This window comes from Vidua macroura, chromosome Z (genome assembly GCF_024509145.1).
Source record: "Vidua macroura isolate BioBank_ID:100142 chromosome Z, ASM2450914v1, whole genome shotgun sequence".
NCBI classification, from domain to species: domain Eukaryota; kingdom Metazoa; phylum Chordata; class Aves; order Passeriformes; family Viduidae; genus Vidua; species Vidua macroura.
The window spans coordinates 14,742,471-14,759,406 of NC_071611.1; the positions used below are offsets into that span (position 1 = coordinate 14,742,471).

At 37.7% G+C, this 16,936-nt stretch overlaps 1 protein-coding gene across 3 annotated transcripts in view; it reads right to left on the reverse strand.

The window, feature by feature from the left end:
* LOC128822023 (transducin-like enhancer protein 4) overlaps nt 1-16,936 on the reverse strand; it is a 96,941-nt gene that overhangs the window by 60,101 nt on the left and 19,904 nt on the right. For all 3 annotated transcript variants that reach the window (XM_054003503.1, XM_054003504.1, XM_054003502.1), the window contains exon 5: nt 6,107-6,169. In XM_054003503.1, coding sequence (XP_053859478.1) covers nt 6,107-6,169 — 63 coding nt within the window. The remainder of the gene's footprint in view (nt 1-6,106; nt 6,170-16,936) is intronic.

Sequence of the window (16,936 nt, forward strand, 5' to 3'; positions counted from 1 at the left end):
GGGAGTGCCATTCCTAACCAACGACACTAAGAAATTCTAATCCCAACTAAGAAAAACAGATAAATGCAAGTAATGAAGGTTGTAATTTACAAACACTCCTGGAAGGAAGAAAATGGTTTTAGGGTTTGTTTGTTTTTAAGGGAATGAAGGAAATTACTGGAGACCACTTAGAATACTGCTACTTTTTAGGTGTAAACAGAAACACAATTTCCGTCCAGAGTTTTGTAAAACTACACTGCCAATATAAACAAAATCTGCCTAATCTGTCTTATAAGAAGACAATGTGAAGACTAAAAAGCAGGTTGAACATCAGTAAACAATGTTCTTGGTATTCAAAAAAATAATTTAAAAATTAAAAATGCAGTGTACCCCTGCCACAGATACCAGAAAAAAAGGAAATCATGATATTCAAGCTCCTGATAATGTGTTATCAGCTCCAGGTTATCACTTGTTAAGGATAGGTACAGCTTTCATCGATTATATAGCTGCAAGCCTGGTGACCCATGACTCTGTATGTCAACAGGGTGACTATAAAAATTACACCACTATTTTCTGGTAGAAGTCATTCACACCATGGAATTTTTCATGAATTCATTGAAAAAAAAACCCAAAAGAACAAAGCAGAGGTTTTAAAATGTTTACTTTTTTAAATAAAAGCATTTACTGAGAGGTTTATTGTCATCTTCTCTTTCCTACCATAGGCAATGCTTTTTGCACTGAGGTAAAGAAAGCTCTTGTATATATGAGTGTTCTAATCCAACATCCATTTACTTAAATCCTCTTCCCAAGAGAAGAAAAACTTCTAAGGCATCTACAGAATCTGGCCTAAAGCTATCAAAATTACTGTAGAAATTACTTCAATTTGCATCCAGGATTTGGAAAATAAGTCAACTCCACAAGAGTTAGAGTGTTTTCTGTTCCCTTACAGTAAACACATAAAGAATAGCTCTCAGAAGAATCTGGGAAGAATGTTATTTCATTCTTAGGTCAGAGGAAGAGAAGGTGAAGGGATGGACTACCAAAACACCACTGTCAGATTTCTGCCACAGCAGTCACACAATCCATCTTGCATTGATTCTAATAGGTTTGGGATCAAGACTTCAAAGAGAGGAGAAAACCCAAGGGCCTAGTAACACTGAACCTAAATTAGTTACAGTAGAGACAATTAAAACTCTCTTATTGCTAGCTGCTTTAACATTGATTTAATCTTCAGTGGCTTTATATTCAAAAGACTCAAAATAGATGATCTGTAATTAGCCTTACCATCACTTCCAGCTCATTGCAGCAACAGAGGAGGCACTTCCTCAGCTCCCAAAAACACCCAGGGTCGAGTGACCCTGGCACTACTTCAAGTTACAGACAAAAAAACACACACTTGAGTGAAAAACGGTGCACAAAACCCCATGCAGAGTTTTGAAGAGCTGTCTGCTCACAGCCTTTTTGAAACTGGGGTGGGCTGGGGGCTCCATGTTAGCAGCCATGGCTATAGAAACAAGTGGGGATCTCTACACCTAAGGAAGGAGCCTAGCTGGGTGTCCAGGGACCCACTGCAACCCAAACCAAGAGGAGGGGCAGGGAGCCCAGGGGCCCACTGAGCAGGATGGCAGCTGGCTGGCCCAGCCTGAATTGGTATCCAAGGATGGATGGTTCCAATACCTACCACATGTGCCTGAACACCCTCCTGAGCCAGCACACCAGCAACAAGCAGCGTTATGTTAAAACCAAGCAGTACCTATCCACCTGTCCATCAAGTGATCATATAGCGATTTACAGCCCAGTAAAAACAGCAGCAACAAAAAAAAATCCAACCAAATATAGACACGGGGTTGCAACTTTCACACACATTTAATGCTAGCCTTCGTCTGTGCACACAAGCTGTGTGATAGAGCTGGGTTTTTTTTCAGTTGTGGGAAAACAGTATTTTACACTGCACTTAACATGCAAGAGCAATGAGCTCAATACCCTGCCCCACCTGTCATGCAGACTAGTACTGCTGCTCCTGTCTAACTTACTCTCTTGTTTTTTCTCTCCTTTTTGAGTTCTATAATGAGCACTGTGCCTGTACTTGCCTCATTTTGGAAAATCACTTCTTTTAAATTTCACAGTGTGTAGCAACAACTACAGAGACCACAAGAAGAATCTAGGTTTTTTCACCATCACATTGTCTCACCACACACTTGTCACTTAGCCCTGGCTTAATGCACAGGTGGAAAATTCCCAGGCTTTTTATACCATGTCAGAGCTCTCCACAACTCCCAATGACACGGGAGCTCTGCTGACAGCAAGTGAGCCGCCAAAATTCCCCCAGGCACGCACACAATTATACTGGTGTTAAAAACTCCTAATTATAGCTTGTCTTCAGAATCACCACTAATATCCAAACCAAAACTCACTGAAAATTTTGCTTTGAAGATGCAAGCCTCTGCTATTTCTTACTTGTACTATTTTGTTGTATTATGATATGTTTAGAGGTAGTACAGGTCTTGCTTAAGAACTACAGCACTGCTCTTGGAAGCCCTATCTAGAGACAGCATAATGAGACAAGGCCATGCCGAAAATGCTAGTGAGAATTGGAAAGCAAATACACATTTACCACGGAGTACAGCACACACTGTAAAAGTTACAAGGGACAAGGTGGGTCACTGCATTCAGGCACCATAACTCAGACAAGATATAATAACTGCTACAGAAAAATGTGAGAGCATTATTAACAATATATGCATGAATTGCTAATGAGATGCATTCCTTGGCAAAAGGACCTCACTGTTTCCTTGCATTTACTGTTTAGCTCTAGTCTGGGGCAAGTCTGTGATGGAGGCAAATAATTTTGTCTTCTCAATCTAACATCTCAGACCAAAAGCTATTTCCTCTTGATCAATACATAAGAACTCCCACTTTCCTTCTACATAATGGATCTCATATTCCTCATTCAAATTTACAGGACTTTAGAACACCTCTAGGGCAAGTATGTACAAAGAAGAGCAAGCATATTATGGTCCACATCAACCTCTTAAAAGAAAAACCATCAACTAATATCAAAATGTTTGAAAAAAGACTGCAAGCAGAATTTCCTTTTGATGTTTGCATGACAGTGCTTTGCATTTTATTACACTAGAAGGTATATCTGACTACCTTAATGGGCACAGGGAACTGAAGATGCCTGTTAAAAAACAATTCATCTAGTTTGTTATTAGCTAGATCACTGGCAGTTGGAAAGGAAAGTGAACCCCCCAAAAAAGTTTATTACAGCCTCCTTCAGCCTTCCAAAATGCTTACATTGAGGCATGTGAGTTGACAGGGACCAATACTTGCTTCTCAAGCAGCTTTTGCAAGTAGTGCTGAGCTCCAAATTGCCACAACTACAGCCTTTGCTGTACATCAGCCAGCTTGCATGTGTTTCATGAATATAAACACAGACAGTATTTACTCAAAAGAAGGTGACTGTGATATGTGTCTCCAGACACACTGAAGAAATGCCACTATCCAACACTTGAGGTCATTCAGCACTTAGCCCACAATAATAGCCAAAGGTTTTAACCAGCCATGCATACCACCTTGAGCTGACAGGAACCAGCCCCAACTTGAAAGCCACAGGGCTGTGAAAGTGTCATACTCTGCTGAAGCTGGTAAATTCAGTTGAGAAGTGTCGATTAGCAGAGGCACTGTCTATGGCTATAGACATAAAATTAATTGCACTGTACTGGCTAGGTCATTCAAGCATGGGAACACTGAACTACCAACTGCAGCAGATAAAACTAAATAAACTGAATGACCACAACCTACACCCATGCAGGCACCCCTTTCATTTTATGCAATAGGAACTACTTTGAGCACACTGGTATCTCACAGTATCACACAGAGGTGGAAAATGACTGTTGCAGCACAGGAAGCCCAAAACCACAGCAGAAATTGAATACACATTGCCCCTGAGGTTCATCTCACATTTTTGACCACAGAATCACTCTTTCCTACAAAAATGGGAAGCTTGTATTTCTTGGTGCTGTTTTTTACAGTCTGCCTAAACTGGAATAAATGTAAAAAGAAGGTACCAGTTGACTGTGTGTTTAGGCAGGTTAGAAACTTTGTTTTAAATATATGCTTCAATGATGTACAGCACAATAAAACTGACTGAGACCTGGGGAATTTACTGAATACTTTATTGGACTGCCCCCAGAAACAAAGCAAACAGTAGTACACAGTAGGGTGATATATTACCAATGTATCCTTTTCACAAGACCTCTAGTGATTTTGCCCACAATTTCTTTCTTCTGAGTGAGTTATCACAAGCCATTGATTCCTTACAAAGTTAACAAGCAATAAGACAAGTTAACCTGGTGCTATTATGAGACAATAATGTTGCTATCAGTGCATGCAACCACTGTATTTTGTTCATTTTTCCCTCAGGCACAATATAAAGAAGCCTGATCACATTTTTCAGCCACTATTCCACAATTAGACTGCATGTAAAATGCATAAACAGCAAAAGCATGCTGCAATTTAATTCTCTATTAATCTGGATGATGAAATAAAGAGACTTCCATTAAGACATTAACTTTTTAAAGACACAAATTAGAGAGAAACCAAGACTATCAGTATACTCAAACCTGAAGCTCAGTTCTTTTTCGACACATCAGCGTATGCCAATATAAACTGATTTAAATATGTATTCTTACTAGAAGAGGTCAAACAATCATCAAGATTTTCCTAAACCCATTACAAAAAAAAGTCACTGGCGTTTGCACTGTCAAGACACATGAAAAGCTTTTTTATGCTTTCCCTTTCAAGCCTTCCCTGCTGTCTATATATGGTATGCTATTTCTGAACAGCAAATAGAACCACGTAACTACACCTATAGAGACTCTGAAGCAGTCAAAATACAAAACAGCTACTTGTTGAAGGACTTGAATTCTGGTCTTCCAGCAATGGAGCAAGAACATTCCACATAGTTTAGTTTCCACAAATCCATCTCAATAAGCAGAGGGTACAGTGACACTCACAAACACTGTTAGGTTCTAGTTTTGATGGCATAATTCTTGTTTCAAAGACACACAGATACACATAGGTGTGGCACGCACAAAGCTCATTAGCTGAACAGCAACATGGAGCACACAGCCTCTCATTTGCAGCCAGCTGAGCAGCTTTCTTGAAAAGCACCAGGATTTTATGTAACAACTGAAAAGCCAGGAGAAGGTCATATCATGTTCTGAGGCATGACATTTTAAGGATGCAATACATAAAAATACGCCTTTCAATTCTGTCTTTGCAGCTACATATTGTACTGAAATTAAACCATGCGCTAAACTGATGCACACTAAGCTGCACCAATAGATCCCAGTATTCAGTCCATCTCCCTCAGAGGGGTGGACAAGGGATGCCATTATGCACCAAAGGTTTCCTTTCATGAACCACACTTCCTATTTACTTCAAAGACACCACTTGCTCAGAACCTTCCTCATTAGCTCCCATCAACTCCCCTAAATCTCAGTGCCTTTTAAATTACCTACAGTGTACTCACAATAATACTAGCAAATCATAATTTGGAGAAAATTAATGGTTAGAGAAATTAGCTCATAGTGAGTTTCAATTTTCTGTTTATATTCCCCAGATATACAAAAACATAAAAGGATTTAAGGTAGGAAATAATCAGGGATACAGAGAGAAAAAAGCCAACATAGAAACTGTGTTTCTATGCCTGCTGTGTTGGACATCACTATTCCTGTACCAAAACAAAAGTTTCTGCCAAACTTTAATGTTCATTGCCAAGGATGGAGCACAAACTATGCCTTTCTAGCATTTTTGCAAGCTGTCTTTGATTTCAGGTCCACAAAATCATAACTGCAAGAGAAACTACACTGTACGTTAAAGAATAAATATTTAAACTAAAATTCTGCTTTGACATTACAACACATTCAATTTCATAAATATATTTAAATGATATTATAATAAACTTGAAGATAATGATGATTAAGTGATAACAGCACGATTGAAAGTCATCTACAAGTGCCAAGAGATCCATAACGAAACAGTCTCAACAGAAAGCTCCACTTTTGTAATAGATACAATGATGCAATTGTTTAGATCAGAAGCAGTACAAATGACTACCTACCTCTTGGGACAAGAAGGGAATGACTTGTGCACATATAGCATTCAGCCTCTTGACAATTTCTGCCTGCAAGTCACAAGAAAAAAGAATTTCAATTACATAAATTATCAAATGCAACTGTCACCCATGAACCCTAAAGAGACATTTGTTTTCTTTCAATTCTGGCCATTCTCTGAGATGTTCTCAAAATAACAACAGTGTTTGCACATGGATCCAAATGTACTAAGAAAGCTAGTAATTTCTAGCTAAAATCTTTTCCTTAAAAACCACTATTTTGAAGTGGTACAAAGTGATACAAAGAGTACTTAATTTTGATTACACAATCACAGGAATTTAAAGAACAGAATCTTCAGGAGATGTAACAAAAAAGATAAACAAAATTCTGTGTATCAAACTGAACTCTCTCCTATGACGCAAAAGGAAGGATCTCTTCAAATAAGAGCAGTGCCATTGTAAGCAAAGGGAACAAATACACCATTTACTTGTAACAGTGCATATCATGAGAACATTAGCATTGTAATATACAATCTTACTGATAATCATTCTACCTTATATTTCAGAAAGGAATACTGCAGTCTTGTAACACTTCTGCTGTTATCTATTCTCCTGGTCAGTAGTAGTTACTTTTATGTGGCAACTGTAACTACAAAATAACATACACGATGTTTTATTTTCATACCAGAGATAAATTCTCCGTATTTAATATGAAAATCTCAATAGAGACAGGAGATCTTTTTAAATAACACAAGAATTACAGCTCCAGAAGCAGAATATTCAAAGCCACATAGACTTTCCTACCATAAATCTTAATTTTCTTACATTAAATTCTAACCAGGATCAGTTCCTCATTTTATGATTGGACAGAATCTTCCTCTTGCGAAGTCATGAATCATGGGATGAAGACATACTAACATGCAATTTAGCATTCCTTCTGCTAAAAGCAAACCTTCCAGCCTTTTTGCTATGTTGTCTTTTAAATGCCAAACACTTGGATAATAATCTGTAGATCAGAGAGGCTCACAAGTAGTAGTAAAAAGTCAGAAGTTCATATAAAATTAGTCTGGGTTCAAGGAATGTTACTGTTAGAGAGCTATGTAACCAGCAGGCATAGTTTGCAAGCGGTAAGAGCACATGTGAAACTAACTCTGCCCCCTTGTGCATACTGTGTGATACACACAACTTAATACATGTTATTTTGGAATACGTCTCCTTTTCTCTGAAATCCACCTAGATTTCCATATGCTATTTATATAGCAATTTCTATGTTAAACTGTCCTTGCATCTCCCCAATGGTCTTCACTGTTTATGCAAGTCCTCATGTCATTAAATTTATGCATTTTAATGATTTTTTTGTATTTGTTTACTACATCTTTTTTATTTATTCAGCAGCATAGGTACCTTATAGGATACTTTATGATATGTTCTGTTCAGCAACAATCTAAATTATCCACAAACTGCAAATACATGTATAATATCAGATATCCCACAAGGCAAAACTCAAATATTCCATTAATCAGACAGCATTCACTACACTAGTTGACAAGGAAATTTATTAACTACTTGTTACACAGAGCAGCACAAGGAGTGACAAGTCGTGTGCACCTAAGCTTCAGCCAGAAAGGCTGCACAATCCAGTACAGCATTACTCGAATAACAGCATTTGATTAAGGAAATGTAGACTGTAATACAATGCATAGCTGTAAAGTACCTCTTCTTAGTGGTTCAAACACCATTAGTCTACTCATTTCCAAATTTTGGGTTTCAGCCACACTGCTATTTTATTTGAGAAATCTCCCAAGTGCCCTAAAGCCAGAGAGAAAACTACACATTCTATTCTTCAAGGCTTTTCCACATAGCAGAAAATTCCCCAGTGCCCCTGTCTTGGCATAAGCTGAAGCCACTCTGACCTGCCATTTAACATACACATGTGCCTTTGTTTAAAAAAAAAAAAAGGCACAACATGCTTTCTTCCACTGCAAAGTAACTCCTCCCCATCTTTAAAATGCCTGTCACAACCTTGCCCGGCACAGCTCCATGGGAGTAGCCTTTGGAAAACCCCTTTTCTACTACAGCTACCTCAGCTGGATACCTTTACTGCACTGCTAAGGAACTGAGAACAAAACCAGCTCAAAGTTCTAGGCAGGAGCTCAGCGTCTAATTTTAAAAAGCTTGTAGATTCATAGATTTTAAGGCCAGAAGGGACTGTTACAATTGTCTTATTTGACCTCCTGGGTAACTCAGGCTGTAAAACTTCACTGGCTTCCCCATCAAACCAATAAATTACCGTTCAGCTAGAACATAGCTTAGTCAACAAAAATAATTTTATTCAATTCACTTTGAGGCATTCCTTCTCAAGTAAGGTATTCAACCATATTTCAAGTTATTTCAGTTATGATGTTTTTCTTATGATCACTTCTCTCCCCCCTCCCCAAGAGAAGTATGTCTCTCTTCTACTGCTTGTCTGGCCAAAATGGGGCTGAAATGTATTTGCCCAGTATTTATATAAAAAATTCACCTCTGGCATATTCTGTACATGGAAAATGTTCAACTAAAAAGCATTTTCTAAAAAGCTGTAACTGGAAACAGGTGGCTGAATATGCACAATTACACAATGGCAATAAATCTCCTGGTATCAATCCCACTGGAGTGCAGAACGAGTCCTTTCATGCTGTATACAGGGAAGTGAGCTGATGGAGACAGCACCCAGCTTAGCCTATGGAGAAGAAAAATAGCTAAAACAGCTTCAAGTGATGTCAAAACATTCCTCAGCAGCATTTCTCTGCTAGACCAATTGCAACAAAGCCAAAAAGCCCTTGCTATCTTGAAGTGTTTGCATTTTTCCTTATTAAAACAGTCTTCACTTTCCCTAACAAAAAGCATCCCCAGTTGCATAGTTGTGCATAGGTATCATCCTCCAAACTCAGGTAGCAAGGAAACAGCCCAGCTGAACAGCAGCAGACTGCAGAGACACAGCATGACTGAGATGCAGACTGCCTACCTTAGGAGACCAAATGCAGTCTGAAGGGATAAAGGAAAACACTGTGTACATGCACAAATGATAGGAAGGTACACGTTCTGCACCAAGAGAAGTCTCACACCAAACATTTTCACACAGTAAATATGAAGTACACTCTGTCTCAATACTTCAACTGTTTCAGCAATTAACTGCAGGAGATAATGCCACAGCAACAGGCTTGACTGTCTGCCACAAAACATACAGAAAGAAAGAAACATACAGAAAGAAAAGTGTTAGCTGCCAGAAGCTAGCTGGGTGAGTTTCTTGAGATGCTGCCCTGAAGCTTGAAGGTGTAGGTACTGATGACATAGATTAGCATCTCAGTAGACCTATTCCTAGTACTCCTGAAGGAAGCCTGGAAACTCCTTTTTTGCCTAAGGTACAAACTCTGACACAAGGTAAAGCACACATTCACATTTCCACTCACACACATTTTTACAACCCTACATTTGAACAACAGCTCAGAATTTCTTTTTTCTGTTAGGCATCAGGTCAATGGGTTTTGCATGATCAGTCTAACTGCCAGGAGAAGGAGAAAGTATGATTTCATAAAATCAGGCATCCAATTCCTCATACAGAAAGTCAAAGTTGCCTCGAAAACATGGCTGCTTCCACAGCCATCTAATTTTACCTCTTTTGTCCCACAGGACCAGGCTTTAGAAAGGCTTCATTTATTTACAGGCCCTTCCACTGGGCTCCAGTTATCAGCTAGCAATGCTGTGGACACACACACTTCTAATGGCCGATGTTTTGAATCTGATGGCGCAGTGCCCAAACTCCTTTTCCAGCATAGCCATTAAAGGATGTAGGTTATTGCTGTTGTCACCATTGATATTTGTCATTGTAATGTAATTAGGGCCCTAAAATGATGCATTACAGCCCTTGGCACAGCTTCTATTAAAATCTTTTCTTCTGCTCACTGAACTGCGACCTGCTTTCTGATGAATAACAGACAGACAGCTTTAGGGTGAGGAACAGATTCATCAAAGTAGTATTTTCCAGCTCTGGAAATAAAATAAATAAATAAATGAGCACAAGGGCAACCTAAAAAGAAAAACACAAGGGGGGGGTGAGGAGGAAGGAAAGCAAACAGCATACTTGAATTTCATCTGACCACTTGAAATTCTGATTGCATCTAATGAATCTTTCTTAGGACAATATATTCTCAGCCTGTGAATCACATGGTTAATCAGGGCTCTAATCTGCTATCCATCAGCCTATGCCAGCACTGTAAATTCCAATTACATTTATAGGTTATATGGGTCATGCATTCCCAAACAACTATATTCATGGATATCCCATGTAAACTGGCACATTTTCTGAAATGCTGTTGTTAGTGTTACTGAATGTTATAATACTATTCAAAGCTTTATGAAAGGTCCTGATAAACAACTGCTAAATTATTGCCTGTGGATACAGAGCGACGCTCTGAAACAGCATTAATGGCCCAATAAAAGGGTGACTGTTCATGCCAAAATATAAAAAAGATAGCTTTGCCTGCCACAGTTTGTCAAATCTGTTAACAAACACTGACACTTCTATTACTCCTTTCCCTGAACACAGAAGATGCCTGGTTTTGCATAAAAACACACCAGCATGGAACCAGAAAAGATGAAGGAAAAGCAGAACGGAAAGGCTCAGTCTTGAATTGCCTTTTTGCTTATGTAATGCAAGCTTGTACTGTTTGCATCTTTTAGGAGATACCTACAAGACACTGTTTTAAAAATTTTGATCTCTTTTCATTGACACTTACGTGGCATCATTTTAAAAAGAGAAAGATTAAATATTTATTCACTACAATGTTAACTTTTTTCTTTTTTTCTGCATATAAAGAGATGATAATAAAATCACTGTGCCAGAATCTGATCCCAGTAAAGTTACGAAGACCTATATCACTTAAAAGTCTCCTCACAATTGTTGCAAGGATTCACACAAGAGCAAAAACTTAAGTTTCTGATTCAGACAGCAAAATCTTTTTGACCTGACAGCTAAATGGCACTTTATTTCCTAAATACACCCAAAAACCTGACAATTTAAGTTCACAAGTGCCTATAAAGTGTTCTGAAAAATGTTCAAAGGTAAGTCTACAGACAAGGCTATACCTTAGGCCACGTGAGGTGACCCAGTCTATGAAGGAGGTTCAGCAAAGCTGGTCCTTGCAGTACAACCATGGCTCCATAGCTATCAGCTGTAGGAAAAGAGGAGCATGTAATTGACCATTAGAATCCTAAATCCCTTTCAGGAGGGCAACTTAGTGGTTTAATTCCATTTACCCTTGCCACACACAGCAAAAATAGGACATAAGCATATTCATATGTCTTAATTAGCATTTTAGTATATACCCCAGTTCTCAGCATTGATGGATATTAAAAAAAAAAAAAAAAAAGAGTCATATAAACTCCAGATATTAAAATATTCAGAAATGTTCTAATAGATAGGGAGTTCAGAATAAATTTGTTGCTGAAAAATATCTATTTGCACTCCCTTTTTCCTGGGAAAAAACCCATAAATGATTCTGTGGAAAAAAGAAAATTGGGATTTTATTTATAGCACATAAACTTTGGGAAAATATTTCCACTATATTTCACAAAGTTCCATGGTTATTACAATTATAAAAAATTGTTGGTAAAGAATTACCACTGGAGGCTCTAGGTTTGTCAGTGGAATAGAAACAAAACTACTATATATGTATTGTTGAAATAAACCAGAATAATAAAACATTATTGGGAAACCCATTTCAGCAGCCAGTAGGAAGAAGAATATATGCAATTACGCTTTCAGAAAAATAATCTGCAACAACTGTTATTTCAGGTTTAATTTGTTCTACACAATGCAGCCTTTGCCAAAAAGATCAATCTAGTTTATTAAGTGCTTACCAAGAACACATGCACACACCCTAAACAAGCATTTCACAAATTAGTGAGAACAAAAAAACATTATTACACTGTATGAAACATAGCATGATTCTGAATAAAGCAAGCAAAAAAGCTAATCTTAGTATTTCACAGAAAATTAACTCTTCATTCATAAAGAAGAATGTGTTTTGTTTTAATCACAGACTTTTGTCTGGAAATGCTTACTCCAGTTCTACAGAACGGGAAGAAATACTACAAGCCTTGAATATGAAATTTCTCTTCAGCCCTAAAGGAATAGTATTTGGAAACCAAGACACAAAGAGCCTACCCTTGTAGTTAAATCAAATGGAGGGAAAAGACCTTCTTACATTCTGTGGTAAGAAGGACACTAAAGAAAAAAGATCTTCTTCACCAAGCCAATTGCTGATGTTTAGGAGAAACAATTTTAGCAATGCACATACAATTAACCACCACCACCAGACTGCCATATAACCACAAGTAGCATTCTGCACCTCACTTTCCTACCAGCTTTTTTACAAACATCCCAGCTAAGCTCATAAAGTGATGTAACTTTCCCTTTGCAAGTTTAGTTTTTTGTAAGTTAATTTATTTGCCTATTTTGCAAAAAAAATACTATAAACAGCAGCATAAGCAATAAACTGGAGTGGCAGACTTCTCAAAATCAATTTTCTAATATACTGCTCTGTGTGCTGCTGAAATGAATTGATAAGACACAGCTTTTATTTAATGTCTCAAGAATCATATAGAGCTGAACTGAGCACAAAAGGATACATCCTGAATCATTCATGATTAAGACAATAAAAAGCAAGTCAAGTAGGGTGACATATAAACATGCATCAAGCCTGTCACCTGATGAAGTTGATGGTACTTTGTTAGTATCAACTTGCATCAGCAAGTAGGAAAACAGAAATGCACAGCCTGGAGATTACCAAAGTTCTTCAGTTGCTCAGGCAGCCATGAAGCTGCATCCTGCCCTGCCCTATGTACCTGCAGAGCATCCAAAAAAAGGCTGCAAGTGGAACTTGAAATGACAAAGACTGGCTTCAATTTCCCTTCCTCAAAGGCAGCAGGAAACACTTGCTGAAAAACCAGACAAAAATGAGTAAAAGGACACTGGCACAGGAAATGCTGTTTCTGTCAGTAGAGCTTTGAAGTCCTCTTTAAGGTACTACGCCTTCACCTACAAGCAATCCTCAGCATTTCACAGCAGTACTTTTTTTGTGGAATATGTCCTCATTACATAGGGATGAGAACTTTCCACCACTCTCTACCAATTTTTAAACTTTGACTTCACAGTTAAATGAAATACAGAAAAAAAAATGTTTTAAATTCATAGACCTATGGCACCACACTAAGGCAGCTTCAGCTCGAAGTTCAGTATTTTGCATCTCTTCCCTAGCTGTAATTAGTTCAGAATTTCCCATTTTAATCTTTCCCGTAACTGCTGAAAGACAATAGCACATGCACAATCTCTTAGTACTCAATTTCTGCCCTCACACACTCTGCCAAGGAGTCTGACCACAATTCTGCACCTGCTGGAAATGGCACAAGCCAGTCTGAGCCTGTCCTTGCAGCTATATCCATACATTGGTTTTAGACTCCAGTTTTAATTTAGTTGGGAAAAGTCTCCTATGTTTATGTACGTCACAAGTTTTTTTACACTTTGTTTCACAGGGGCAACAGGAAAACTAGTAGGAAAGGAATACTGCAGATCAGTAGTTTTAATGCTATATCATGAAAAATTAAACAAAGACAAGAAAAGACTGAGAAAGCAAAAACCTGTTCTCTATAGGCCTGTGTTTAACTTGAGGTGGAGGCCTTAACTGCTCTGAAAAAATATTAAGGGGTTAAGATTTCATGGAAAAGGTGAAAATATCTAGCCTTTTAATCTAAGAAAAAAAAACCAAGCTCTTAAAATTTACATATATTGTGCTTATGAAAGAGGGCTCTGATTTTTAAAGAAATAATGTTACCAATAAACATTGCAATAACTTTCCCACTACAAAACAGAACCGTCAATGTCCACTGCTAACCCTTGCCAGAAATTCACTTTTGTCTGCACATATATATAAAGGAAGACTCAGAAGTAGCTACAGGCACTTGTTATCTTGCATCCACTCTCTATATTATGGCTACACTGCTTACTCTGGAGCAGCATGCTTCAAATGTTAATCACTTAGAAGCTGACATGCTACCAGAGTTGAGAACTGCAGATTGTGACAGATTTCCAGTTACACCTAAAAAACTTACACTTTACAGTCCTGATACTTGCAGAAAGTACTGCAACCAGTGGCAACATACAACAGTCTGTAAAGAAAAAAAATTAAGTTTCTCCAGCAAGTATTGTGTTCTTACAGATTTTAATGAACTACATAAAACCAATCAATAAACTGATAAAAGCAGCAATCAGAAGTCACCCATAAAAACAAAAAATACAATCTGACTGCTGAACTCAAGTTTATTTTCTTCCAAACTCATCTGGAAGCCAGGAAACAGTCCTTCTGTTTCCTGTGGTTTCCACCTTTGGTTTCTTTTGCCTGCCTCAGCCCTGCAGGTCAGGAAAAGTGGAGCCTATAGTTTGTCTGATTCATTGATAGTCACACTTGATTGTGTTTGCTTCCAGAAAAGAAAATACTAAGAATAAACACTGATCTATTTGGTGGATTCGTTAATTCCGTTTACAGAGTGTTTGGAAGCGTTGCTGTGTATTACCTTCAATTATTAAATTCTTCTTCCTACCCAGCAATTTCTCAAAACATCACAAACAGCAGTTAATTAGCTCAAAAAGGAAAAGAAAGAAGGTATTTATTTAAACGAAACAACATTTTAACTCATTTTCCATTGCCATGAAAATGAGCAATACTCAGATGCAATTTCTTCAGATTAACACAACAGATTTCAGTATTTGAAAATAGACAAAAATATTGCCCCTTTCAAGCCAATACAAAACAGCAAAATTTTAATGCCCCGGAAAGAGATGAAAAATTAGTGCAGTGGATTCTGTGGCAATGGTATTTTCAAGTTTCGATTTTGAATCCTTATGAAGACAGAAAGTCAAATAAGGTGTTACTCTCTCACATTTTAAACCAACTGAAGTATGATACCTGCTAATATAAAGAAATTATTCATACTTTTTCAAATCCCAGATGCTGGAATAGAGTGTTCATCTGAGAAGCAGAGCACATTTAATACATCTCTCTCCCTTACTGATCTAAATAGTTTTTTGTCTGTTAATTCAACATACTACAAGCGAAAGTTTACTAAAATACTATGAACGCATACGTAGGACACATTTTCTTTTACTCCAAATTTAAATGCAAGTTTCAGCTTCAGGTGTTGGTTTGTAATTTCCTCATCCTTGAGATGGCAATGCCACAGACCTACAGAAGCACCGGCTGAAAACTTCCAGTACCCTGTAGGTCACAGCAGCTTGTCACTAGGAGCTTACACCATGGATGAAACAGCCAGTGAGGTTCCCAATTCCCTTTCTCTGGAGCATATTGCCCTGAGGCAACAAGGGATGGTGCCATGGAGCTGGGGAGCTGAGCAGAATAGCCAACAAGACTGGACATTCCACGCTTGACACATCTTAGTATCACCTCACACTCAGATGATACTGATTCCTATTTGCATTTTTTAAGTAAAAGACTTGCTGCAGTAACCAGCCCAATAGGAAGGGATTCCTGATGCAACAGAATACTGCTTTCTGAAGAGGAACAACAACAAAAAAGACTGTAGTTCCAAATTCTAAGAAAATATAGATATGAATTGCCATTGCTCCTAATTTCAATCATTGCTCATCATAACTACCTCTGCTGAAAATAAATATTCCAATTTCAGTATTTCTGCAATTAGGATTTCTTGCTATTTATCCTCCTAAGTGAGGGACAATGAAAAAATAGGTAATTTAAACCTTTAACATGTGAATACCTAACAAGCGGTAGTTTCACTAGGAAATACCTCTAAAATAATCAGTTAGTTTACAATTCTCTTTTCAACCTTCCTAAGAAGACATATTTGCAAAGCAAATGCTAAGACATTTTTAAGACATGCATCTTAGTATGTTCACAAAAATTCCCTCGTCCAAGACAGCTGGATACACTAAGTACATCTTGATGTTCAATTCATTTGAATGGCATTTCCCCAGTAAAACTCCTACCAGAACAGACAGAATCTGAGTCAAGCAATACCTAATGACATTTGTCTTTAAATTACGGCAGCATTATTGAAGTTTTCACACACACTTCATCTAAAAGGGATTTCAACACAAAATAACTTTTTGTAGAAAAGCAAAGTTTAAGACAATGCCATAAAAAGCAGAACAGGAAGAATAGAGCAAAAAGAACTATCTGGTTAGGAAATGTAGATCTCATGGAACGTTTTCCAGTGTGTAACTTCTGCAGAAGCAGAAGTTCCCTTTGTGGAGAGCTCTACGAACTGCATTGATTTCAGACAAATACTCAAGACACACCATATGTTAAATGTGCTTTTCATGATACTACACCTATAAACTCGAATAAGAGCATCTAGAACATGGTAAACACATCGAATATAAGCAAATATAGGGGGTAAATAACTCTCTAAACATATTAACCATGTGATTAAAGCAGTTCTCTTTAAATATGTTCATATTAAAGGAGGCATTAGTCAGAAGACGATTCCTTCACAAAGTTGTATCAGTTTCACACCCATGATCCTCTATTATAAATATGTATGGGCCAGAAACATGGATTACACACTCACCAGTTATGATGCACTAGGCACAGAAGATGCCTTAATCCATAGAAGTAGCCCTTAATCCAGCTCCTTCTTGCACCATCCTTCTTGTGCCATTCTTCTATTGATAACATTTTTGTGGGCATGTGATAAACTAAGCAATAAATTTATCCACAATGAAGCAGAGTCCACTCACAAATGAAACAATTATATTTTTTCAAATAC